Consider the following 25,931-nt stretch of genomic DNA (forward strand, 5'->3'; position numbering starts at 1 on the left):
CAGCTGCTCATGACTCATGCTCGGCCTGCAGGAGGGTGACAGGACGAGTCGAATCTCTCCAAGTTCACGCGCTGACACACGATGTAACACACTGTGCTCACGAGTCACATGACCACATGCTCAACCTGCTGTCATAAAAACTGATTTCATATTTAAATATGTAACATCCTGCACACGGCTGTCATCTCTCTGCAGAAAAGTCCAAACTGAGCTTTTAGGACAGTTTCATAGATGATCTGAGCTCCACCGTGGTCAGACGTGACGTGCAGCAGCAGCAGGTGATGTTACTCACCTGTTTACAGCAGACGTGTTTTCATGTTTTATACTTGGACAGAAAACGATTTACCAGCAGAGAACAGTCTGCTGGCTCAGGAGATGAGTCCTCACACGCCAAAAAATCTCCCCTGCACATAAAAAGGTCTGCTGACATCACCAGCCACAGCCTGCAGTGAGGAGGTCAAAGGTCACAGATGACAGGCCAGTGCCATGCTTTGTGGATGCAGAAAAACACCCACATGGTCTCTGAATCATCCTGGAGGAAGGAAGGCTGTACTCTCATGTCTAATTCTGAAGTGAAAGAAGTAAATTCAAAAAATAGAAAATGTATAAAAATCTGTAGTAAGTTTTATCCAATTATCCTGTTTTTAAAATATTCCACACAGCTACGCCATCAGTAATATTTGTGTCTCCTAACAGTGAAATGACATCTATCTGCTGTCCCAGTGACAATAATCAGCTCAGCCTATGTTCATTAATCACTATGAGACCAAAGCTCAGATCTAAACACTCAGTTTACACCAGTTTTTTATGGTGTTGGCTTTGTATGATGTCATAGGGAGGTTATATCCTTATATGGTCAATCTCAGGCACAGAAGCCCCGCCCACTTGCTATTTAAACCTTCTGTTGTGAGGGGCAGCCAGCTGTCTCCGTATGAGATGAAGGATTATTCTGAACTATTCTGAAGCAAACAATTACAATATGGAGCAAAATCATTACTCAAAAAAGTAATCCATTACACATTACTCATTACTTTGCTTAAAAGTGATGTGCTGCGTTACTTAATTACGCTGAAGAAAGGTTTTTTTCCATTGCTTTCTCATTACTCCGTAAATTGTCCTGAAACACAGTCCTCATGAGGACACAGGTACGCTCTTTCTTTTATTGTTCAGGGATGAACAAAAAGCAAAGATGGAAACCAGCACAAAGACACTTTGGAGTGGTCACCACGGTGATTCTGAACTGGTAGGAACAGGCTGCAGGCTGACTGCTCATCAGTTTGTTACCCGTTGATGTTCAGGCTCTGGCTGCTGGGCCGGGGTCTGCATACACCCAGCTTTACCATCAGTCTGGGTTCTTGGCTAGCTAAGTGTTAGCATGCTACCTGTGCAGATGTTAGCACTATAATGCAGCTGCCTCTGTACTGGGCGCAGTTTGCACCATACTGTTGGGCCCTTGTCCTTTCATGCAGTAAATTGGTTTTGAACACACATCCTGGGTTCTGAGAAACTGTGGAAACTGTAGGATAAAGTGTTCATTGATACAGTAACAGGAAAACTAGAGGTCTGTGGTTTTCTGGAGGAACTACGTTGGACATGTTGATCTGAATGTTTGATGAACCTCAGCTGTGACACTGCTGATGAACAGAAATCAGTTTTTGTTTAGTAATTTTTTGTCTTTGGTCTCTCAGACGTGACGACCGTTGGGTGGATTAATCAGTAGCAGCGACATCAGCAGAGGCCTCGAGTCGTGCCGTTTCTGGGTTTTCCTTGGTGTGAGGACGGTTTCAGGCTGATGGAAAACCGCAGGCTTCTGCTGTTTCTGGGTCATCTCCTCTAACGGGAGGCATGACGGCACACAGACATAGCTGTGGTGAAACTGTGGGACGATTTCTGGCTCTCAGGTCCAGGAGGGGGCTTTGCTCTCCTGCCGAGTCCAGAGAAGAGCTGGCTGCAGTGCAAAGCTGAGCCAGACCACATGGGGAAGCCTTGATTAGCATTGACGCGAGCTCGGAAAAATGCACACAAACAGCTTGCTAGTTTATTCTCTGTGCTTTTATGAGCCGTTAATAATTACTCCCAAATGAGACACGTGAAGACGGGCCAAGCGCTTGTTTACGGTCTGAACGCCACGATCGGCTCTTTTATAACATCCTTCTGAGTGTTGTGTAACTCCACAAAAACACTCCACTCTCCCATCTACTCCAAATGTGCACTGTGAGAGTGTTTGTGTGGTTGTGGTGGTGGTGCTGCGAGCTGCTCGGTGGGGGTATAATGATGCTGCTGGTGCTGCCAGGAGAGGCTGACTCATTCCTCCAGTGTGAACCGGCTCTTACAGATAGGCCGACCTTCACTATGCATGAAGAATACTGTTAGAGGTGATGTGTTTGTTTGGGTTTGAACTGATTGTGAGGACTTCTTTACAGATGGCACACAAAGATGTAAGTGGTCATATTTCTGTTTGAAACAAAACGCAGCAGCACGGCAGAACCTCTGACATCATTAACCATCTGTGAGTCCAAATCTCCCCTCAGTTCCCAAACAGAGTTACTAACAGTCTGATAAAATGATCCGTGTGGCTGCTCGCCCAGGTGTTACAAGAAAACTTAAAGAGGGGTAATCTGTACCATAATACTGCCTGTTTTATTATTCAGACTCAATTATAACACAGAGCTAACACAAGAAGGGCCAACATCAGGCTGTGAAGTAGGGCTGGATATCGTCACTGATTTCTAGAATCGATTCGATTCCAATTCACAAAGTCCCGAATCGATTCGATTCGAATCTGGGAAATTTTGCCTCAGACAGTCAGCAATATTATAATTCAGATCAGTACATTTACATATTTTTGTATCTATAAAAAGGAAGCTGACACTTTTGAGACTTTATCAAAGGTGTGAGCGTCACAGCGAGGCCTTTGTGTCAAAGTAACTGAGGATAAAACAGAAAAACATGAAGTTGATTTTCCTGTTCTGGATTTTATAAAAATATTCTGCAGTACATCAAAAACGAAAGAAAACCATTAATCAACATATGAACATCACCTCTGACGTAACAGCGGTTTTATTACAGACACAGCGTTTTGCATTTTGTATAATTTTAAAAAGTTTACATTTGTTCAGTATTGAACGGCAGAAATTAGGTTTTCTTTTCGGAAGTAAGTAAAAGGAAAAAAACAGCGGCTGACAGCCTGTAAACAACAGTGGACTTGTGTGTAACAAGCAAGCGAATAATGCAGAAAACAGAGAGAGAGAGAGAGAGAGAGAGAGAGGGAGAGAGAGAGAGAGAGAGAGAGGGAGAGAGAGAGAGAGAGAGAGGGAGAGAGAGAGAGAGAGAGAGAGGGAGAGAGAGAGAGAGCTGTGCATGAAGTGTGATTTTATCCTGGTGGAAGCAAAACAGCAAAAGTCAGAGTGAGTTCATGTTTGTGTGAAGCGTAGTTTGGATCTTCTTTTGCTGCTGGTTCGGTCAATATTGTTTGGAGAGAGATCAAACCTGCAGCTTTAGAATCAGCACAAAAAGGGCGTGAACACAAAGCTCGACCCGCCGACACATCAGAATCAGCGAGCTGTCGCTTTCAGCCCCGACCGTGTCCGTGCCGTCGGTGAGAAAGTCACATCTCACTGATTCTGATGCGTCGGCGCTTTGTGTTCACGTCTTTGTGCAGAAGCCGTGTTCCTGCTCTCATTTACTGTTTTAGCTGTTTGGTGATTGTTGAAATTTTGTGAGGTTTAACCTGAGATTCTGGCATTTCGGGCAAAATAAATTTATATTAAAAAATCGATTCAGGATTTTAATGAATCGATATCACGTTATCCAAGCCAGGATCGATTTTAATCGATGAATCGATCATCAAAACCCAGCCCTACTGTGAAGCTAACACAATGCTAATGTGGCTAAGTTATCAATTCTTAGTTAATGGGACACAAAGCTATCAGATAGCGTGCTAATGTGACATTAGCTTAGACAAGGTAAACCTTAAATAGGCTAACAGCAGTAAATGAAGCTAGAGCAACATAAAAAGATGATTTTCTCGACTAACGTCAACTAACGTATCGTAGTGTTAGCGTGGCTAATATCTGAGAGCAGGACATGAAGCTAATGTAAGATAAGAAGCTGCTTATTATTTTTGTGCACTACAAGGCTGTTTTAACTGTAGTGTGGCTAAGCTACAAACAACCGCTAATCAGAGTTTTGCAGTTTTATATTTTTAAATTTAATTTTATTTCTAATCCAGTTTATTTGTTATTGTTGGAAACTGTTTACTGTTAGTTTGCTTTGTTTGATTTCAATGTTTGTTTTATTCTTCTTATTTATTTGTTTATACAATAAAAACACAGAACTTTGTGAAATCAGTTGACTCACACTCTTGTAGACAAGTCTCAGTAACGCCTCCTGTACTTAGGAGTTATTGTGTCACACTGAAAGAACAAAGATGAATCAATTTGTGCAGATTTGAATAAAGGAATCTTGTTTCGTGCACTCGGGCCTGCTGGTGTTTAAACTGAATCATGGAGCTCTTATTGTCACCCTGCAGCAGCTACGTTTCCCAGCGCTCTGCTGTTTAGACATCTGTCAGCAGACCTTTCTGTTTTAGCCTGTTATGTAACTCCACTTTCCCTTCATGCATCATGCACACCAGAGTGTGTGTGTGCAATAACTTGGACACAGCGTGTGTCGGTGGGGCTTACGTCTCCCAGAATAACTCCTACGTTATATCACGTCTTGTTCTCTCAGGATATTCTCCCGCAGATATTTTCATATACGTGTTCGATACGAGGAGCTGGCTTTCACTGTTTGTTCTTTGCTAATAGCACATTATTAATTTATAGTCAGTTATCAGGGAGCCCTCTTTCTGTTCGTTGAGCAGTTGAATTCTTAGAATTATTAACTCATCTTTGGACATTTCTGTGCAGGGATTGGCTGGGATTCAACCTGCATGGACACAGGAATCAGTATTCATAATTTAGTATTGTCTGTTTTTGCTTTTATGCTTTTACTAGTCAAAACTAGTAAATGAATAAAAAAATGACTTAAGATTCAAATCTTAACAAGTACACGTGAAATGTAAAGCTCATTTTGTTTTAGTCAGAGCAGTTTCGTTTCAGTGCTGGTAGACGCCGTGCAATCAGCCTCTGCTGAAGCTGCTCCAAGAGCTCGCTCCACATCTTTGTGCGTGTAGCTGTCACTACGAGGAAGCAGTTGTGGTCTACATGTGGGTGTAGGTGAAGCTGCTGCCCCACAAAAGAGGCAAAAATGGTCAAAGTGTTGGGTCAGAGAGACGGAGTCATATCACACCAGTCGTTTGTGTCATTAATAGTTAAGCACATATACTGTAAACTGTGTCAAAGTGACACTGGAACCATCTTAGGTCATTGATGGAGGACCACAGAAGGCCGTCCCACTAGCATCAGCACTCTATCATAGTAGTACTGGGCTTAGGGCAGCATCATCCCCCGGAATCTCCTATTTCCTGCCATAGCTGGACTGGCCATCAGGCATACAGGCATTTGCCTGTGGGCCATGGTGATTTTTGATTTTGATTTTTGTAACGGTATAAACAATGAGAGGTGGTGTATTGGCCAGATGCTGGCAGATGTGTAAAAACAACTCAGTTGTTTGCTGGTGGCTGTGGCGGAGCTTCCACAGAGGCCAGCAGGTGGATGAGGGGAAGGGGAGGCAGGAGGAGCAGAGACCCGAGGCAGTGAACTGAACTCCAGGTAAGAAGTTATGAGCTGCAGTCTATCTGGGTCAGATATGAACCAAGTTTAGTTTATTTTTGTTGTGCTGACTTTTTACAGTCAGTTACAATAACTCGTACTGCTACTAGCTAGCATGACGGAGTTTCTATACAGCTGGGTGGTGCTATGATGTTACTGATAGTGAACTTTATTTTATTCATAAGGTTAGTTAGTAACTGCCAACCGTGCCTCTTCTTCTCTCATCCTCCCCCCTCTCTCTCCTGTTGCTACTTCAATCATGAAACTGATCAGTGATCAGCTGATCGGCTCTCTTGTTTGTTTATCGCCCACTTTGCGCCAGAAAGAAGAAACCAGCTGATGTCGCGCTAAACAACAGCAGCACGTTTAAGCTTGATCAGCTGTTGTTAGAATTTATTTAATATTAATTTCTAGTATCAGCTGAATTGAAGGGAAGTTAGGAACTGTTTCTGAGAGACAAATAACACCAGGATCCTTTTCTAAGTATCTGACAGCTGGTAACTGTGCAGGGGCGGGTCTAGCAAAGCTTTGCCACGGGGGCAGGTAGGGCATTAACAGGGAGAGGGGGGCACAAAGACATACTTTCTTATTCTCATTTAAAATGTTTCGCTTTTAATAAATAATTATCTGAATCTTACAACCAAAGTTTTTAGTATGATGTAAAATGTATAGGAATCATGCATATACCAACAAGACTGTACATCACTGTCACAACAGTGTTTTCATTCAAAGGCTTTATGGTTTTTCCTATAATACCTGGTGGGCCGGTCCGATTTTTTTTGTCCCAGTCCAGCCCTGCTTCCTGCACCCAGCAGCTTTCCCGTGACATACGTGACGGTGAGCGTGTGCCGCGTGTGTCGACGCGTCAAAGTGCGCTGTGGTTATTTTCAGGAAGCTAATAATAATTACAGTTACAGAAGAGACGAGCTGCTTTCTGCTTTTGTCCCCTGTGAGAGTCGCCTGATATTAGCGGCTAACCAGTAACAAGCTGGAGAGAAACCACACACCTGCACAGGACGCTCTGAATACCCAGCATCACACCTGGATTTGGGCAGCTGCAGGGCTCTGGTGAAAGTGTTCATGAATATATGAGGGTTTCACGAATAACCCTTTAATTAAATGTAGTTACTAACTAAAGCTGAGCAAGTCCTTATTCAGAGCAAACTGTTTTTACAGCCTAAACTGAACAACGTGGTTTAGCAACATAAAGCCATGGACGTGAACTCCTCATGAACCGGTGTATCTGCTCAGACCTGCTGCAGTGCTTTGCATGATTGACGATTCCTTCTAATACTGTGCCTTTGTTTGTTCTGATTGGCTGGCCCTCACAAATTCATTCATCACAGTCAAAGTCATTCTTTTCTGATTTGATGTTATTTGTGATCAGTAGAGGTTTTTGATACAGGCAACACAGGCGGTTGCACGGGGCGGCATCACGGGCATCTGCGGAAAAAAAAAAAAAATTGCTCGTACTCATGCTGCTGCGACGTCATGCCAGCGTATATTGGGGATGGCATAGGCACTGATCGGTTTTCTGATGCCCATTTGCTGGGCCCAGGGCGCCAAACAGGCTCGGACCGCCACTGTTTGTGATGCATGTTTGAGATGTTTGGCACGTTGGATCTAAAACTGCTGCTCGTTGGTTTGATCTGAATCTTTCCTTCTGCTGTTTTTCAGGAATCGACTACAAGACGACCACCATCCTCCTGGACGGGAGAAGAGTGAAGCTGCAGCTCTGGTACGAACACGCCGTCGTTCACACGGCAGCCTACGTCTCATGTTATCAGTCTGTGTGGAAAGAAAGCAGAGGACAACCAAAATATACAGGAGGCATGTGAGGCCCGTTTACCCAATAAAAAGCTTTTTCAGGTACTGAGCTTCATCCAGCTTCAGCCTGACGGGTGTTAAAGGCTCGCTTCACTCAGTGAAAATATTCCTTCAGTTTTAGTTTGACGTTTCAGTTTTATGTCCAAAGAAACTGAGAGGAATGCAGCTGACAGCACAGCCTGAGCGGTGTGTGGTGGATAAAAGTGGAAAGAAAATAACTTATGATGATTAAAAGCCTTAATGTGACACTGACAGCAGGTCTGATTCAAAACCTCCTTTGATGCTGCAGCTGACAGGATGTCGTCATCAGAGGGCGAACACCGTAAAAGCGTAACCACACAAGATGCGTGTGACCCGCCCTGCTGGACACGTCACACAAACTAACCTGGAAGTGACCAGGACTTTTATTTTGAAGGACCAGTCCAGGATGATGATGCCATCATAAGAGCATCTGCAGCACTGATGCTTTTACTTTGGCATAAAAGATGTCATTGGATGAAATCAGCGGAGCTGTACTCGAGTAAATCTACTCAGTTTGTTTCTGTGATGACGGTTTGCTGCTCTGCACAAACTCGCTCGTGTTTGTAGAAACGTGTTTCAGCCGAGGCGCCGTCACATGTTCAGTCTGCCGCTTTGATGTTTAAGAGGACGCGACGCTGTGTGTGTGTGTGTGATGATCCTGTCTGGATCTGCCGCTCTGACTTTGATAACTGGCGGCCATCTTTTCCCCGCCCGCGTGCTCATGAGCCAAGCAAACCCCTGCTGTGGTGCTCAGACACACTCGCGTTTCTTACTGTGGACAGGAACAACAAACCCACAGAGCGCGCTACGCTTGCAGGAGGAGGCGGAGACAAGCATCTGTGCACATGTTCATCACCACAGTCAGGACGCTGCTGTGCAAAAGTCTTGAGCCACCTTTCATGTCTTAAATCTTGTAGGAAAATGTGAAGCAGGTGCACAATTAAAACAGCCTCAGCTGAAATCAGCAGTAAATACGACTGTGTGCTTAAAAAAGCAGGTTTTTAACAGGAGTTTGAGACACTGGGCAGCTTCGAGTCTCTGAATCCAGTCAAACACAACAACAGAAAGAAACCACGACTCTACCTGAACTGAAGGAAGCACTGACCTTTCACAATAAGAGTGAGGGGAGAACCCAGCCCACCATGTCTGTGCACACTTCCTCCAGAGCCTCGGGAACACTTCAATCCTAATCTGTCCACGACTTCATGACAGAACCCTTAAAACCAGGACGCACACTGTCACCGGTCTGAGAGGGTCGAGACCAAAGTCCACACCACTGGCTCTGTGCTCGGCTTCCTGTGTTTGGACCTTTTTCACGTTCAGGCAGCTGAAGTCGGCCCCGTGAGACGGCTCTCCAAAGTAAAGCTGGGAGTTTGTTTTTTCTTTCCCATTAAGGCTGGACAACGGGAGAGCTCATCCCAGTCTGACCTTCAGCTTCACAGTCATTAGTTAAGACTCTGAGTAATGTTTGTTTGGAGGCGTGAGCATCGCCACGGTGACCTTTAACCTCTCCTGGTCTGTGTTGTTTCAGGGACACGTCGGGGCAGGGCCGGTTCTGCACCATATTCCGATCCTATTCCAGAGGAGCACAGGTGAGCACCGAGTGCACTGCTGCAGACAAACACAGGGGGGCGCTCACTGAACCTGGGGGTGAGTTCTCCATTCTCCTAATGACCTTTGACCTTCACTGAATGTAAACGAACCCCTGGGCTGCTGTAAAGCAGTAACGGTTCTATCATCAGAATGATCAACATGAGTTCATCTTATTTTCCGAACAAATAACATTTTTAGTTTCAAACGTGCTCTGAAGCACCGTGTTAGACACTCTTTGGGGGTTTCGAGGCTGAAGATGCTGATGCTGACCAGCTGTGAGTGCTGCTCCCTGATTGGACATGGAGCCATGTGACTCTGGCAGCAGGCGGTGGCAGGAAGTGTGAGAAAACACGTTTCCCTGAATGAAGCTGTTCTGTTGTAGTCGCTCATCAGGGCTATTAGAGGACATGTAACCATGGAAACGGTGTCACTGTTGCCACGGCAAGGCTAAAAGTTGATCTTGAATCTGTAGTTTCAGTCACGGCGAGCAGGTAACGGCCCGCTGGCCCGAGAGCAGGGCGCTCACACCTGTCAGTCAAAGAGGCCACGCCCCCAGCGATGCAGCCTTTAAGCGTTCATTTAAACAGGTGATGTAATGACGGTGAGATTATCTGTAGAGGCTGTAAACACGCTGATGAGAGTGTGAGTTTGTTTGTTTTCAGGGGGTCATCCTGGTGTATGACATCACCAACCGCTGGTCGTTTGACGGCATCGACAGGTGGATCAAAGAGATCGACGAGGTGAGCCATCGATCGTGTGTGTGTGCAGTCAGCTCTCTCTCCATCGCTCTCCTGTTATCTAACAGCTGACCGGTGATGTCACAAACTCTGACTGAGTCAAAACGGCGCCCACGCCTGCTGAGGCAGTGCCTCTTTAGGTTGCTGTACTTCAAACGTTTCCCTTAACTTTAAGCTGCCTCCCCCCACCTGACACACCTGTAACACTGAGTGTGCTTAAAGACCCACATCCCCCTTTCCTTTCTGTTCCCCGTTTACCCAGCATGCCCCAGGAGTTCCTAAGATCCTCGTTGGCAACCGTCTGCACCTGGCCTACAAGCGTCAAGTGACCACGGAGCAGGCGCAGGTGTACGCCGAGAAACTGGGCGTCACCTTTTTCGAGGTCAGCCCGCTATGCAACTTCAATATCACCGAGTCGTTCACGGAGCTCGCCCGAATCGTGCTGATGAGACACGGCATGGAGCGCCTGTGGAGGCCCAGTAAAGGTGTGCCATTAGCTCCGCCCCCTGCAGGTCTGTGATGCAGCTTTAAAATGGGACGTTCAGCTCTGCGCTGCCCTCTGCTGGAGGCTCCGCCTCACTGAGGATAAAATCAGACGTCATTCACAAAAACATCGTTCTGCTTTCACTCTTTCCTGAAAAAACACTTTTTATTCCTGAAATATTCCAACTTTATTTTTATTTGTCACTTTATTAATACAACATTTTCACTTTGTTGCTGAAATATGTTTTTCATAATCTTATTCATTTATTGCTAAATTAATGTTCTTGGAATATTTTACAACTTTATTCCTAAATTTTTATGACTTTAGTCCTAAAATATTAGGAAATGTATCCAAACATATGTTATTGTACAAATACATGATTCCATATTCAATATTTCAATTTGTTTCCTAAAGTTTTATAACTTTATTGATAAAGTGTTTTTTCATGAAATACAATAAATTTATAATGATTCCCTGTTTTGATTGGTTCTTCTCTGTGAGCGCTGTAATCTGATTGGTTCTCTGTGTGTGTCAGTGCTCAGTCTGCAGGACCTCTGCTGTCGCTCCATCGTTTCCTGCACGCCGGTCCACCTGGTCGACAAGTTGCCCCTCCCACTGGCTCTGAAGTCTCACCTGAAGTCCTTCTCTATGGCCAACGGCCTCAACGCTCGCATGATGCACGGACGCTCCTATTCCGTCACCGCCAGCGCCCACTACGGCGCCACCAAGAGGACTGGGGGGGCGCTGCTGAAAAAGCCCAAACTGATCCGGGCGCCGCCCCTCAGCCCGTCGACTCAGAGTTGCAGAAACAGCTGTAAAATCTCCTAACGACAGTTAAGGCACCGCCTGCTCGAACATTTGAAGATGGCGGTTAGAAATGAAGAATTCCTCACCAGGACCTGAACCAAGCTTCAGACTTCCTGTTGGTGACGTTTGCTTTGCCACCTGTGAGCTGCAGGCGTCCAGTCATAGGTGAGGTGACATCACATGGTTGGAAAACGACAGTGTCAGGAAAAATCCTCGGAGCACGTCAGCCCCAAGTCTGAAAGTGTGACGTAAAGCTGCTCGATGCTCAGAAAACGCGCGTTCTCAGCAGCCAATCAGAGCTGCAGACGCTGATTTATTCTTCTGGCTTTCTTCTGGTTTTTGTTACTTTGGTACTTTTTTTACTTTTGAAAGAGACTTTTTTTTTTTAATTTACAGATTTTATAATAAAAAAAAAACTTCCAGTCAGATTTGTAAGATTCAGATTTCCTTCTTGAATCGTTCAGATGTGGTTTTTTGCCCGGACTCTTCTTCGTTATGTGATTTGATCTGCAGGTGTGACAGTTTTCCACTCTGGGACTTTATTCTTGGAATTCTTCGGAGCCTCTGGCTGTGTCCCAATTCAGGGTCTGCACGCTTGAAGTACGCATTTTAAGTGCGGTTACGTCACCGCCACGCGACGACGGCTGTCCCAATTCGAAGTGTACTTCAAATGCATACTTCAAATGCGCCGTCGATTTCCCCAAATATCAAGCGTGGTCCGGTGCACGCTTTGTGGTCCCATATATCCCACAATTCATAGCGCGGCGGTGGGTGTGGATAATTTTGCCGCAAAATACGGCAGAAGGGAGCGGCCGAAGAGGGTTTTTTTTTTCCCAAACTTTATTGAAATTATAAAGCGAACAGTCATTCCAGTTCAGTTTGTACAGTAGACATACAAGGCAAATAAGAGTAACAATATACAGCACAATGAAATAAGAAGGATAAATAAATAAAGGAAAAAAGAAACAAAAGGGGGGAATGTGACAGACTTCATAACTTTGTACTTGAAAGTTGTGACAGCTCATTCGTTAAACATTTCTGAATGAATTTCAATCAATGATAAACCTTTTTTATTGGAAGTTAATTTAAGAGAGTTTAAGTAATAATCACTTTCAATCAAAAACAAATTAAATGATGGGGTTGAGTTTTGAAATTGACATTTATGTATGTGGAAGTTCCTTAATAAGATGGAGCGGCCGAAGAGTGAACTGTCAAAAGTACTGAACGCAACCCATAACGGCAATGCTCAGTGGCTAGAGGATCTGAGGGCTGACCACAGCGACCTCCCTGAACAGGGTCCAGTAACCATCACAGTGGCAGATATCCAAGAAAGGGTCTCCAGTATGAAGAGTTGGACAGCACCAGGGCCCGACATGGTTCACGCCTACTGGCTGAAGAAGCTGACTGCACTCCACGAGCGTCTGGCAGCACAAATGAACCAGCTGCTAGTTAACGAGAGACACCCGGAATGGCTAACCAAGGGCCGGACGGTCCTGATCCCCAAGGACCCCAAGAAGGGACCGGTCCCCTCCAACTACCGACCAATAACCTGCCTCAGTACTACATGGAAGCTCCTGTCAGGCATCATATCGGCTAAGATGAACAGGCACATGGGTCAATACATGAGCGGGACACAGAAAGGAATTGGCAAGAATACCAGAGGCGCAAAACACCAGCTACTGGTAGACAGAACAATCAGCCGAGACTGCAAGACCAGACTGACCAACCTGTGCACTGCCTGGATTGATTACAAGAAGGCCTATGACTCAATGCCCCACAGCTGGATACTGGAATGCCTAGAATTGTACAAGATCAATGGGACCCTAAGAGCCTTCATCAGGAACTCAATGGGGATGTGGCGTACAACACTAGAGGCCAACTCCAAGCCCATAGCACAAGTCACCATCAAGTGCGGGATCTACCAAGGAGATGCTCTGTCCCCACTGCTGTTCTGCATAGGCCTGAACCCCCTCAGTGAGATCATTAACAAGACTGGCTACGGATACCGACTACGGAACGGAGCAGTTGTCAGCCACCTCCTGTACATGGATGACATCAAGCTGTATGCCAAGAGTGAACGAGACATCGATTCACTGATCCACACTACCAGGCTATACAGCAATGACATTGGAATGTCGTTCGGACTGGAGAAGTGTAGTCGGATGGTAACAAAGAGAGGGAAGGTAGTCAGAACTGAGGGGATTGAACTACCAGAAGGCAACATTGCAGACATAGAGGACAGTTACAAGTACCTGGGGATCCCACAGGCGAATGGGAACCATGAACAGGCCGCTAGAAAAGCTGCAACCACCAAGTACCTGCAGAGGGTCAGGCAAGTCCTGAGGAGTCAGCTGAATGGTAAGAACAAGATCCGGGCCATCAACACGTACGCCCTGCCCGTGATCAGGTACCCTGCTGGGGTAATAGGCTGGCCAAAGGAGGAGATAGAAGCCACTGACATCAAGACAAGAAAGCTCCTTACCATGCATGGAGGGTTTCACCCCAAGTCCAGCACCCTGAGGCTGTACGCTAAGCGGAAGGAAGGGGGCCGGGGACTGGTGAGTGTCAGCACCACAGTCCAGGATGAGACAACGAACATCCACGAATACATCACGAAGATGGCCCCAACTGACCGAGTGCTCAGTGAATACCTCAGGCAGCAGAAACCCAAGAAAGAGGAGGGAGACGAGGAACCATCATGGAAGGACAGGCCCCTGCACGGTATGTACCACCGGCAGATAGAGGAGGTGGCTGATATCCAGAAAGCCTACCAGTGGCTGGACAAAGCTGGACTGAAAGACAGCACAGAGGCACTAATCATGGCAGCACAAGAACAAGCTCTGAGTACAAGATCCATAGAGGCTGGGGTCTATCACACCAGGCAAGACCCCAGGTGCAGGCTGTGTAAAGATGCCCCAGAGACAATCCAGCACATAACAGCAGGGTGCAAGATGCTAGCAGGCAAGGCATACATGGAACGCCATAACCAAGTGGCCGGCATAGTGTACAGGAACATCTGTGCCGAGTATAACCTGGAAGTCCCGAGGTCAAAATGGGAGATGCCCCCAAGGGTGGTGGAGAATGACTGAGCTAAGATCCTGTGGGACTTCCAGATACAGACGGACAAAATGGTGGTGGCTAACCAACCGGACATAGTGGTGGTAGACAGACAGAAGAAGATGGCCGTAGTGATCGATGTAGCAGTTCCGAATGACAGCAATATCAGGAAGAAGGAACACGAGAAGCTGGAGAAATACCAAGGGCTCAGAGAAGAGCTCGAGAGGATGTGGAGGGTGAAGGTAACGGTGGTCCCCGTGGTAATCGGAGCACTAGGTGCGGTGACTCCCAAGCTAGGCGAGTGGCTTCAGCAGATCCCGGGAACAACATCGGAAATCTCTGTCCAGAAGAGCGCAGTCCTGGGAACAGCTAAGATACTGCGCAGGACCCTCAAGCTCCCAGGCCTCTGGTAGAGGACCCGAGCTTGAAGGATAAACCGTGCTGGGTGTTTTTTATATATATACATATATATATATATATATATATATATATATATATATATATATATATATATATATATATATATATATATATATATATATCAATCAATCTGACAATACTATAATATTGGCCATATTATATTTACATTACCACAGTGAGATGACTTTAGTCTCATAAACAACATCAGCTAATTGTTATTTACTAACTACTCTTAAATGACTGTTCAGCACAGACATGAAGCCCAACAATCATGTTTTACAGTCCCGTGGTCTCAGCCTCAGATACTCAACTAATCAAAGTGATGTCATGACAAAAATGAATGACCAACAAAACATTTTTCTCCTTCATTTCTGTCAAACAAAGCTGTAACGTGTCTCGCGGTTAGTATCATGGTTGCTAGGCAACCTGAACAGCGCGACGAAGCGTATACCGTCCCATTTCACAAGCCTCTCACTTCCGCACTTCTCGTACTTATAGGACGCACCGTACGTAGTACGCGTAGTGCGCGTACTTCAAGCGTGCAGACCCTGAATTGGGACACAGCCTCTGATTCATGTTTATAAGATGAACTGAAACCGTGACCTTTGACACTTCCTGCGCCACATTTCCACCTCAGCGCTGAGGTTAAATGTTTCCTCACCTGTACATAGAAGCACCTTGAAGCTGTGCTTTTGCACATCATTCTTCTTCAGACACACAAACTTTTTGTGTGCGATATTTGTACGTGTTGTAAATACGCCTGTTTGATATGAAGCTGAAGATGATGATGGTGATGATGAAGCTGACCCCTGCAGCACGCGCTCAGGAGGTGACTGTTAACCGTCAGTGTTTCAATAAAGTTGTCCACGTCACAGCGTGCACTTCCTGCTTCACGTGTTTTGTTTTTGTTGTGACATTAAAACGATGTTCTCTGAGTTTGGAAGCTGTGTGTCTGTGTTGTTGCACGCTTCTTTCTGGTTTTGTCTCGTTGTTTTCATCCAGTCTTGGTACTTTGTGCCATGTTGTTGCCTCACAGTTTATGGGGAATTTGTGCGTTTCTGATTGTGTTAATGTTGGATCTGTTGTGCTCACTCTTCATCTCTCACTGATTATGTTTCATTTTGTCTGCTCGTCTTTGTGTGTTTGCTGGTTGTGCTGCTGTGTTTTGGTTTGTATCTCTACGATGTTGTTCTTGGTTTCCGTGATTATAATCACGTGCATGTCTGACGTCACAGAGGAATAATTAGTATTAGTACATTTATTTATTTATTTTTAACTTTACTTATCACATTTTAGACATACAGTCAAGTAAAACAGGGATCACATAAAAGATAACATTGTGGTAGTACAATGAAGAACAGAAAGAGGGACAAGGACAGTGAGACAAAAGTGAGTACAAAAAATAAAATAAATTCAGGGGAACATAAATAAACAAAGTTTGCAAGAGCCAAAATCAAGTTAACATCTGTAACCGACTGAAACTGCTAACAGTCTTGAGAGCCTTCGTGTTTTTTGATGAGGAGATTGTCCTTATATATTGTACAAGTTCAGGCTTTCTGCCGAGGACTTTGCTTTTGTGTATATGAAATTTTGCCAAAAATAAAACCAAATTTATAAAGAAGAAAGCATCATTGTCCTTGTCTTTAAAAGTATAATAGCCAAAAGATAGCATCCTTATAGTATAGTTGAAGATTAGGGAGAACAGAGTCAGTAATAAACTTGTTTAAATCCTTCCAGAATTTACATGTAAATTTACTTACATGACCAAAACAGATGAGAAACTGTTTCAGGTTGCTCTTGACAGAAGGTACAATTTACATTTATTTCAATTCAATTCAATTCAATTTTATTTATATAGCGCCAAATCACAACAAAAGTCGCCTCAAGGCGCTTCATAAATTTCAGCCATAAATTTGGACAAATATTGTTTGGTAGGGTAAAACTTATGAATCAACTTAAAGGAAATCTCTTTAATTTTGTTTGTTAAGAAACACCTTTGTGGTAAAGTCCAAACTTTTTTCCATTCAATATCTGTTACAAAATTGGCCGAATAAAATATGGCTGATGGAACAGAGACCATTGCATCCTGAAAGAGAGATCTTATTTTGGTATTTATAGACTTATGAGAGGAAAAGCAAACATTGCCAAGAGAAGAATGTAACACATCCGGGGGAGTGACCTGTAGTGGAGCACTGTGGGAGCATCTGTGTAACATGGACAGACCAGATGGGATGGCATCGAACACTATTGAGAATTCTTTAGGCGTTATATTAGTATTAGTAAATGCAGATGAACGCGCTGGTGGCTCTGACGTCATCACGCAGTAATTTGCAGATGAAAATCTGACGCAGGGCGCCTCCGGTCCAGCAGGGGGCGGGGCAGAGCCGCGGTGACGTCGTCAGAGGAAGAGGAGGAGGTTTGTGTTGCCAGCCTGGCTGTGAGGATCGCTGAGACGAGTCTGCGCTGAAGCTGTTCTCGGGCACAAACTCGGTGAGAGCAGAAACCCTCGGTCCTCACCGGAAGCTGACAGAGGTGACGGTTCCGGTTATCCAGAAACTTCTACGGTTCCGACTCTTTACTCTGACCTGAACAGAGACAGTCTGTCTGCCAGCGAGACTGCGCACAGGTGAGCCCAGCACAGGTGAGTCACAGTAAAGGGGGCTTTGGTGGGTTTGTGTGGTCATAAAAGTGGCGTGACCGGCCTCACTTCCGGTCACGTACTGTCTCAGAGCTGCTCCAAACACTCCGTTTACCACAGCCTTCCACACTCTGGGACCTGTGTGACGTCACAAAGCTGCACCGCTGCAGGTGTGTCAGGTGTTCAGTGAGCTGAGACTCAGTCAAAGAAGGCTGACTGTGAGTGAATCATGCAAAGCTGCTTCAGGGTCTCACCCTCACCTTCCAGAGACTTTCTGGTGATCTTTGGCCCCAGCTGCAGTGCCCTCCAGGTGAACTTTGACCTGTTGAGAGGCACAGAAGGGCAGATGGAGCTCTTTAAGCAGAAGTGTCCAGTCACAGGAAGTGGCGTCTGGTTTCTTGGCTGTCTGGTTTGGGACTTCCTGTCACTGGGCCAGAGAGTGTGTGTGTGTGTGTGTGTGGTCACAGCTCTGGTGTGTTTCATGCTCTTCAGCACGAGGTCAGGACTCTTCTTTGTCCTCTCCTGGCTCCGCTTCAGTGTCACTCACAGGCCCAGGATGACGGCTTCCCCCTCAGCAGCACCGACGCCACGTTTCAGCTTCAGACACGTCACTGCTTCAACCTGTGACGGGAGACAGAGCGTGCATGTGGGCGTGTCTTGATGTTTTTGTGTGCTTGTGGTTGTTGTGAGTGTGCTGAGCGCTCTGACTTCAGTATCAGTACCTGTAACGCTTCAACGTCTGGCGTTGGTGTGATGTCAGCACTGACGCCTGGTTTCTGCCCGTGTGTGCAGGTACGATGGCGCTCTGTGGGTGGTGGTTAATCCACTTCCTCATCTTCACTTCTTGCTCAGCTCACGACTTCTTCACCTCCATCGGTGAGTTTGGCCGCTCTGTATCGTAGCGTGGAGTCCTGCTGAGCGCGTGTGTGAGCGCTAATTTGTTCTTTGTCACAGGTCACATGACGGACCTGCTGTTCACGGAGAAGGACCTGGTCACCTCCCTGAAGGACTACATCCGAGCGGAGGAGAGCAAACTGGAGCAGATCAAAAAGTGAGTGTCGCTGCTCGCCGTTAAACGCTCCGCCTCCTGTTATCCTGGAACAGAATCTCAAGTTTGTTGGGGGGGGGGGGGCAGCTAACTAGGTTTACATTGCTGTCATGATCTGCGACACACTCTTACCTGTGCCATGTGTGTGTTCAGGTGGGCAGACAAACTGGACGTCCTCTCGGCAGCTGCCACTCAGGACCCCGAAGGCTTCCTGGGTCACCCGGTGAACGCCTTCAAGCTGATGAAGAGGCTGAACACGGAGTGGGGGGAGCTGGAGAGCCTGGTGCTCACCGACGTGTCTGATGGTGCGACGCAGAAATCAGCTGTTGGACGTTAGGACACAGAATCTTTTTTCCTTGTTTTCATTGTCCTCCTTCTTCTTCTTCTGTGGTGTTTCAGTGTTCATCTCCAACCTCACCATCCAGAGGCAGTACTTCCCCAACGACGACGACCAGACCGGCGCGGCCAAAGCTCTGATGAGACTGCAGGACACCTACCAGCTGGACACCAACGCCATCTCCACCGGAGAGCTCCCAGGTCTGTGAACCGGGACCTGCTCTGCTTTACAGGGCAGAGCGGGCTCTTCAGTCCGAGTTTAGAGAAGACGGCGCTCAGGAGGAAAAGGACCACAAATGTTTCTGAGCTCTCGGTCGTGTGTCTGAAAGTCATTTATACGATTCAACCTTCCAGCTCGCGCTTTAATAACAGGAACATAAGTTGTAAATGCTCCTGCTCTCTCTCGTCTCCTCAGGATCGTCCTCCACCTCCTCCGCCTGGAGCACTCTGACCGTGGATGACTGCTACGACCTCGGGAAGGTGGTGTACTCGGAGGCGGATTACTACCACACCGAGCTGTGGATGGCTCAGGCCCTCAGGCAGCTGGACCAGGGCGAGACGTCCCGCGCCGTGGACGCCGTCACCGTCCTCGACTACCTGAGCTACTCCGTGTACCAGCAGGGGGAGCTGGAGAGAGCGCTGGAGTTCACCAGGAGGCTGCTGGACCTGGGTTAGTACCTGCAGACGGGCAGTTCAGTCAGCAAACGTGCTGCCGTTGTTTTAAAGAGTTAGAAAAAGGAGCAACGCTGAGTTTCCAGAGAGTCCAAGGCTTCTTCTCACATCTTCAGAGCTTGTGTGCAGATTTGTTGATCTCACTCACCTGAAGTTGTTTTTCTGCCCGTTAGATCCGACACACCAGCGAGCCAACGGGAACCTGAAATACTTTGAGTACCAGCTGGCCAAACAGAAGAAGGTGGAGAAGGTGGAGGAGAAGGAGGAGGAAAGCAAGGTGAGGCAGAGGAGGGAGAGCAAAGACGACTACCTGCCTGAGAGGAAGAAGTACGAGCAGCTGTGTCGCGGCCAAGGCATCAAGCTGGTGAGGCGAGCGAAACAAGCGCACCTCTGAGAGTCGTTTATCGGCGTCACTTCAACCTCTGCTTCCTGTCAGACTCCCCGCAGGCAGAGCCGCCTCTTCTGCCGCTACTATGACAACAACCGGCACCCGCGGTACGTGATTGGCCCGGTGCAGCAGGAGGACGAGTGGGACAGCCCGCACATCGTGCGCTACCACAACATCGTGTCAGAGAAAGACATGGAGAAGGTGAAAGAGCTGGCCAAGCCCAGGGTGAGTCCGAGCATCTTTATCTCACTCGCTGCTGCAGAGCTTATCCCAGGTCGGACGCCATTAGTGCTTTACCAACGCAAGGGGCGGGGCTAAATATCAGTATTCAGAAATATTGCTCCCCGTTAAGTCGCTGTATATTAAAATTTTTATGAAAACATGTTTATTATTACTTCCCCCGCCAACCTGACCCAACAGAGTCCAATAGGTGGAGCTTATCAAAGGATGGAGAGGAAATGACCTCGAAGAAGAAACTCGCAGAAGTGTCGGAAAACTAATCGAGAGCAGTCGGGATGTTAAAAACTGGACAAGAGTCATGATGAGAACATGACTGCTGCCTGATGTGTCGCCGCGACTCTAAACTGTCAGTTTTCGTTTTTGTGGCTGACTGTCGGCTCGCGGTTACGTCGGCTCGCGGTTACGTCGGCTCGCGGTTACGTCTGCTCGCGGTTACGTCGGCTCGCTGCTCGACTGCCGATCGGTCGTGTTGATGTTCGGTTCACGGTTTACAGCAAAGAAGAGCAGCGCGAGCACTTTCAGCTCAAACACCCAGAAACTCAGGTCAATCGTGTGGATGCACAAAATTTACCTCGGCAACAGTGAATGCTGTTATCTGATTGGCTGCTAGGTCGTTAAGCCGCGATGAGCTCTGTAGAGAAATGAAATATATTATATTGAAATTAGAACGAATCCCCGTTCACACCTCAGTGCAGCGTTCAAACATCCATCATCACAAACTGCTTCCTGTTGGCCGGCGGCGTCCTGTCAGCGAGCGGCAACTGCTCATTTTTAACTTGTAACCCCGTGACACGGGTGCTGTCAATCATTAATCTATGCCCCGCCCCTACCTCTTGATACACGCCCACAAAATCAGGATCAAACGTCTAAAACTGAAACAATTAATTTAAAGCCAGAAAAAAATATTTGCATGAAAACAAAAAAATTATTTAAAGTAAAAAATTTCGTTTGTTTTTCAAACACATCAAAAACAAAACTGTAGTTTGAGCCTCGTCAGTGAGCGAGGAAGAAAGGTGACGGGCGGGCGGTGGGTGGAGAGGATCACGAGGTTGTGCAGCTGTGTGGTGCGGCTCCTCCGTCGGTGTCGGTCGGCGTTAGTCGGTGCTCCGGGCGTCGCTCTGTGTCTGCCTGTAACTGTCGGCCGATTGGCTCCACAGCTCCGTCGAGCCACCATCTCTAACCCCGTCACCGGCGTGCTGGAGACGGCCCACTACCGCATCAGTAAGAGGTAAGAGCTGCTGGGGCAGGAGGCGGCGTCCGCGGGGTGGACCTCACCTCTCTGCCCCCAACACCACCCTGTCCTCCCCCCTCTGTGATGGCGGCCGTCCCGGTGAGAGCAGAAAAGGCAACGAGTCGCTTCAAACAAACGAATAATTAAAATGTTCCTTCCTCCAAAGTGGAATTCTCATTTAAACGTCACAGAAGAATCGGCATTATTATTACAGACTTCCAGCCTCCGATCATCACAGCTGACGCCCCCCAACAGTCTGAAACATAAAAGACTTCAGTTTTATAAAATCCAGTTTTCACACATTCAGCTTGAAAGAAACGTTTAAACGTCCATGATGGGCTGTAAGCTCTGAAACATCTCCATAAACTTGTAGTTTCACGTTGTTGCTGCTGAGAAATGGTTAATAATAATAAAGCAGATGTTCATGAGCAGCTGTTTTACCGCTGTCCTCCCACCAGGGGGCGCTGCAGCACAGAGACAGCTGTAACTGTCATCAGCTCAATCAGTCCCACCTGGGCAGGTGTAAAAGGCCACATCAGAGGAGATATCAGAAGGTCCTGTAACGCTGCAGGAACAGCTACTTTGAGCGTCTTCTTTCAGGCTCTGCTCTCGCTGGGATTCGAGCCTCGGCTTGTTTTCTTTGCTCGTTCGGGGACAGGAAGTCAAACATTTAAGACTCTCGATGTCGCTTTAACGTTTTCGTGGAGGCAGCAGGAGGATTCGTGTCTCATACCTGTGCTTCTCACTGTTACCTGCACATTGTTACGTAAAATAACAAGAGTCTGCAAACGTTTCAAAATAAAGTTCTGAAGTCAGACAGTCTGTTGACCTGTCAGTGCGTCAGCTTCACGGAAATACTCTCTACAGTAGTTACTGTAAAACTACTGCAGGTACTGCAATGTTACTGCGTGTTTTGTGTATGATGCTGGTGTAGTGACTTCATAAGTGAAACATCAACTGAGATTATTTTCAGTTTCAATTATGGCAGAATATCGATCCCATAACCTTCTGTTTGTGAGGGGCAGCCAATCAGAGGAAAGTTGTCTGAAGGAGGGAGGAGCTAAAGCAGCTTGTCAAACATCCTGAAGGTTGACCACGTGCACTCCATGTCCTCTTCATTAGGTACCTTGTTGGCTCTGGGTTGGACTCGGCGCTCTTTAACTCGCCAAAGCAGATCAGGGCTTCACGTGTACCTAATGAAGTGGCCTTATGTGGCGTTTGAAGCTCGTGCTGCCTCCCTGACTGCAGCGTGTGGATAGTGACCGCCCTCTCTCTGTCCTCTCTCTGTCTCTCTGCATTAACCTATAATTGGGAGTAGCTCAGACGTGCCACGGTGCATGACCCTCACACAGGCAAACTGACCACGGCCCATTACCGAGTCTCCAAGAGGTAAGAGCAGGACGTCACTCGCTTCAGGCCCGGGCGGAGCGCAGGCTGTTCGTAACGATGGACGCCGCACGTGCAGCGCTCCGGACGGCTTTGTCACAAGCGACCAATCACAAGCCGACTTGTAAAGCCGCGTGTGAACTCCTGGATCCATCAGTGAGCGTGCGAGTTTTTTCCCTCCGCAGTAAATTTGTGACTTCGCTTCAGCTTTTATTGAAGTCACGATATAAATGTTTTTGGGGCGTCCATCTTTATTTACAGCCTGTGGTCACCACCGTCTCGGGGGCGGAGTCTCCTCCTTCATGCTTTTCTAACGTTCAGCTGGCTGTAATGACACAAACGTCAGCGGTGAAGCTCTGTAAATGTCGTTTTTTTCATAGAGGAGCTGCTTTAGAAACTGTCTGTTGTTTCCCCGCCCTCCTCGTTGCCGTCTCCTCGCCGTGCGCCAGTTTGTGCTGTTTTCGTGACCTCGGCGGTGACTCTGTGTCTTCTCTGTCCTCTCAGCGCCTGGCTCGGAGCGTACGAGCATCCCGTGGTGGACAAAATCAACCAGCTGATCGAGGACGTCACGGGGCTGAACGTGAAGACGGCCGAGGACCTGCAGGTAACGCCTCACCTGAGTTCAAACGGCGCTAACCGTCTGGCGCCTCTGATGTTTTAAGCGCTGTGTTTGATGCAGGTGGCTAACTACGGCCTGGGGGGACAGTACGAGCCGCACTTCGACTTCGGACGGGTAAATAAAACCAGATACATGAGAATCTGTTTCTGTCAGCATTTTATTTCTGCTGAAAGACGGAAAACGATCAATAACAGATATGGATCCATGTTGGACACATTTCATTAAAATCAACTAAATAGATCCAATCTGTGTATTTGTATTGTAGATTTATTTATTTGTAACTTTTAACAAAGTTCAGTTTTTTGAAATGAGTGAATGAATTTTCATTACTCTGACCGCCGTGCACTTCCTGTTTCAGAAAGACGAACCGGACGCATTCGAGGAGCTGGGCACGGGCAACCGGATCGCCACGTGGCTGCTTTACGTCAGTGCTGCTGTGTGTGTGTGTGTGTGTGTGTGTGTGCATGTGCGTGTGTGTTGCTGCCGCTCACGCTTTCCTCCTTCCCGCTGCAGATGACCGACGTGCAGGCAGGGGGCGCCACCGTCTTCACTGACATCGGAGCTGCTGTGAAACCCAAAAAGGTTCAACTACTCACTTTCTTCATCATCATCATCACAGAAACAAGTCTGTTTAATAAACCAAACTGAGAAACAGGCGGGCAGACGAGGGCGCCGCTTCTCAGTAATCTGACGCAGTGTCATGTGACGCGTCATGTGACCGTGTTTCTCCAGGGGACGGCGGTGTTCTGGTACAACCTGTATCCAAGCGGAGAAGGAGACTATCGGACCCGACACGCCGCCTGCCCCGTGCTGCTGGGAAACAAGTGGGGTGAGGTCATCGCGCCATATTCACACACGTGCACAGTAAAACAATAAATACACACAAAATCATCATCAAGTAAAAATACTTTCAGATTTTCACGCCTGGTGATGATTGACATAAAAAAATTTCTTTTAAAAATTATTTTCTAAAAATAAGTAAAATAAAAGAACAAATCCAAACTCCCGTCAGTTATATAAAACTGTTTTGGGTCATTAAAAGCTTCGTTGTTATGTTGGAGTTGATTTATTTTTAAATGTTTGTGTTGATTGATGAATATTGGATGTTTTCTGGGTGTGTTTGCAGCAGCTCACGTGACTGCTGAAGGATTTTTGGTGTTTGATGTTTCAGATGAAACGAACTTGACTGAGCTTCATGAAAAGCTTCAGATTTGATGAGAAAGACGGAGAAACCTTCACGCTGCTCAGACTCGTGGCGTTTGTCGAGGCTCTGATGAAACTCTTTCTTCCTGCAGTATCGAACAAATGGATCCACGAGCGAGGGCAGGAGTTCAGGCGGCGCTGCAGCCTCAACGAGACCGACTGACGACCGACCTTCCTCCTCCAGCTCAGCCGTCTTCCTCCTCTGCTTCCTGCCTGCAGGCGCAGAGTGTGACTGCACATGTGATCCAACACGCTTATTTTTCTCTACAGCGTGTGTGTGTGTGTGTGTGTGTGTGTGTGTGTGTGTGTGTGTGTGTGTGTGTGTGTGTGTGTGTGTGTGTGTGTGTGTGTGTGTGTGTGTGTGTGTGTGTTTGACTCATTTCTCCTTTAACGAGAATCACGCTGACGTTCAGACGTCCGTACCTGTCCAGGTGTTCAGCCTGAGAGCTAAAACTTCTCGAGAACAAAGAACGCTGCACGAGAGGTTCGTTTAAAGACGAATAAAGTTTTTTGGGGGTTTTTGGATCCAGAATGTTTGAAATCTCGTGAGCTTTGACTTAAAAGCAGAAAATCTGATTGATTTAATTCTGTTCCATCGACGGTTCTGCCCATTAAACCAGCGAGTGGAACGAAGGAGCGCTAAATGTGACAAATTTTGAATGGAGTTTGGCCCGAGGTCGCTAACATGAGTCGAGTCAGACGCTACAGACCGAGAAACGCTCCGTCACCCGTGTCACTCCCTGACCTTCACGACTGTTACAAAGACGGCGAGGAATCAGATTACTCTCGTCATCACGGGAATCAACCAGAAGCAAGAACCGATCGAATCTGAACGACGATCGATCGTGTGGTTCTGTGAGACAATCATAGCTGAAACTGAGCTGCGTATTTATTGATTTCTGACAGAATTCGTGTGAACGCCTCTTCACTGTTTTTCATCTGCGTTTTAAAAATTCCTCTTTTAAAAGTTTTAAAATGTTTGCACCTTCTTTTTTCTGTTTCCTGTTTCTTTTTGAAGTCTGAAACGTGTCGCCGAGCTCCTGCTCCTGATCTGATTCATGTCACCTCAGCCGTGACAAAGTGGGTTTTATTTTGGAAACTCTTCCACGCTTCAGCTGCCATGCTTTTATTCTGAAAAGCAGAACATCTGAGGCTCTTTGATTTACAAATTCAGTCCAAGTGGATTTTTCTGCGCTGTCCACCCGTCGTCATGGTTACACCTCCGTTTCCACCAATAGCGTGAGCGTTCGAGGAGGTTTAACCGTAAGGTCGTTCAGATGCTGCAGGTCAAACTCCAGATAAGCAAAGCACGCCGCCTCCTCTTAACCCTGTTAGCTTATTTCTGAGCGCAGTTACTAATTTCTGCTCCACGCCGTTTCCGTGACAACCCTCACTCCTGTTTGTGTGTGTCTGTTGTGTGTTGGATGATGTCCTGTGCAGTGACCTGATGTAAGACACGTTTCTTATCAGAATAAAATGCTGCTGCAACCCAGGAGAAGTAAGAAAATGG

General features: G+C 46.8%; 2 protein-coding genes across 4 annotated transcripts in view; both read left to right on the plus strand.

Annotated features, from left to right (window-relative positions):
- Positions 1-11,297, plus strand: part of rab40b (RAB40B, member RAS oncogene family) — a 34,386-nt gene extending 23,089 nt beyond the window's left edge. Inside the window, exons 2-6 of the mRNA XM_026177821.2 lie at positions 7,392-7,452; positions 9,094-9,154; positions 9,818-9,895; positions 10,155-10,377; positions 10,912-11,297. Of these exons, the coding sequence (XP_026033606.1) occupies positions 7,392-7,452; positions 9,094-9,154; positions 9,818-9,895; positions 10,155-10,377; positions 10,912-11,204 (716 nt within the window). The 3' untranslated portion in view covers positions 11,205-11,297. The remainder of the gene's footprint in view (positions 1-7,391; positions 7,453-9,093; positions 9,155-9,817; positions 9,896-10,154; positions 10,378-10,911) is intronic.
- Positions 11,298-17,016: 5,719 nt separating this feature from the next.
- LOC113027932 (prolyl 4-hydroxylase subunit alpha-1-like) lies at positions 17,017-25,928 on the plus strand. 3 transcript variants are annotated; one of them, XM_026177778.2, is made up of 15 exons: positions 17,017-17,301; positions 18,091-18,174; positions 18,253-18,349; positions 18,500-18,651; positions 18,746-18,883; positions 19,098-19,352; positions 19,528-19,718; positions 19,791-19,967; positions 21,140-21,210; positions 23,104-23,203; positions 23,279-23,332; positions 23,577-23,642; positions 23,732-23,800; positions 23,951-24,047; positions 24,514-25,928. In XM_026177778.2, the coding sequence occupies exons 2-15, from the start codon at positions 18,096-18,098 to the stop codon at positions 24,582-24,584; spliced, it is 1,617 nt and encodes a 538-aa protein (XP_026033563.1). In that variant the 5' UTR covers positions 17,017-17,301; positions 18,091-18,095; the 3' UTR covers positions 24,585-25,928. The 3 variants fall into 3 exon arrangements, with proteins under 3 accessions (XP_026033563.1, XP_026033560.1, XP_026033561.1); XM_026177775.2 differs by lacking the exon at positions 21,140-21,210 and adding an exon at positions 22,532-22,602 and having other exon boundaries at positions 17,018-17,301; XM_026177776.2 differs by lacking the exon at positions 21,140-21,210 and adding an exon at positions 22,532-22,602 and having other exon boundaries at positions 17,018-17,286.
- The last annotated feature ends 3 nt before the right edge of the window (positions 25,929-25,931 follow it).

This window comes from Astatotilapia calliptera, chromosome 8 (genome assembly GCF_964374335.1).
Source record: "Astatotilapia calliptera chromosome 8, fAstCal68.1, whole genome shotgun sequence".
NCBI lineage: Eukaryota > Metazoa > Chordata > Actinopteri > Cichliformes > Cichlidae > Astatotilapia > Astatotilapia calliptera.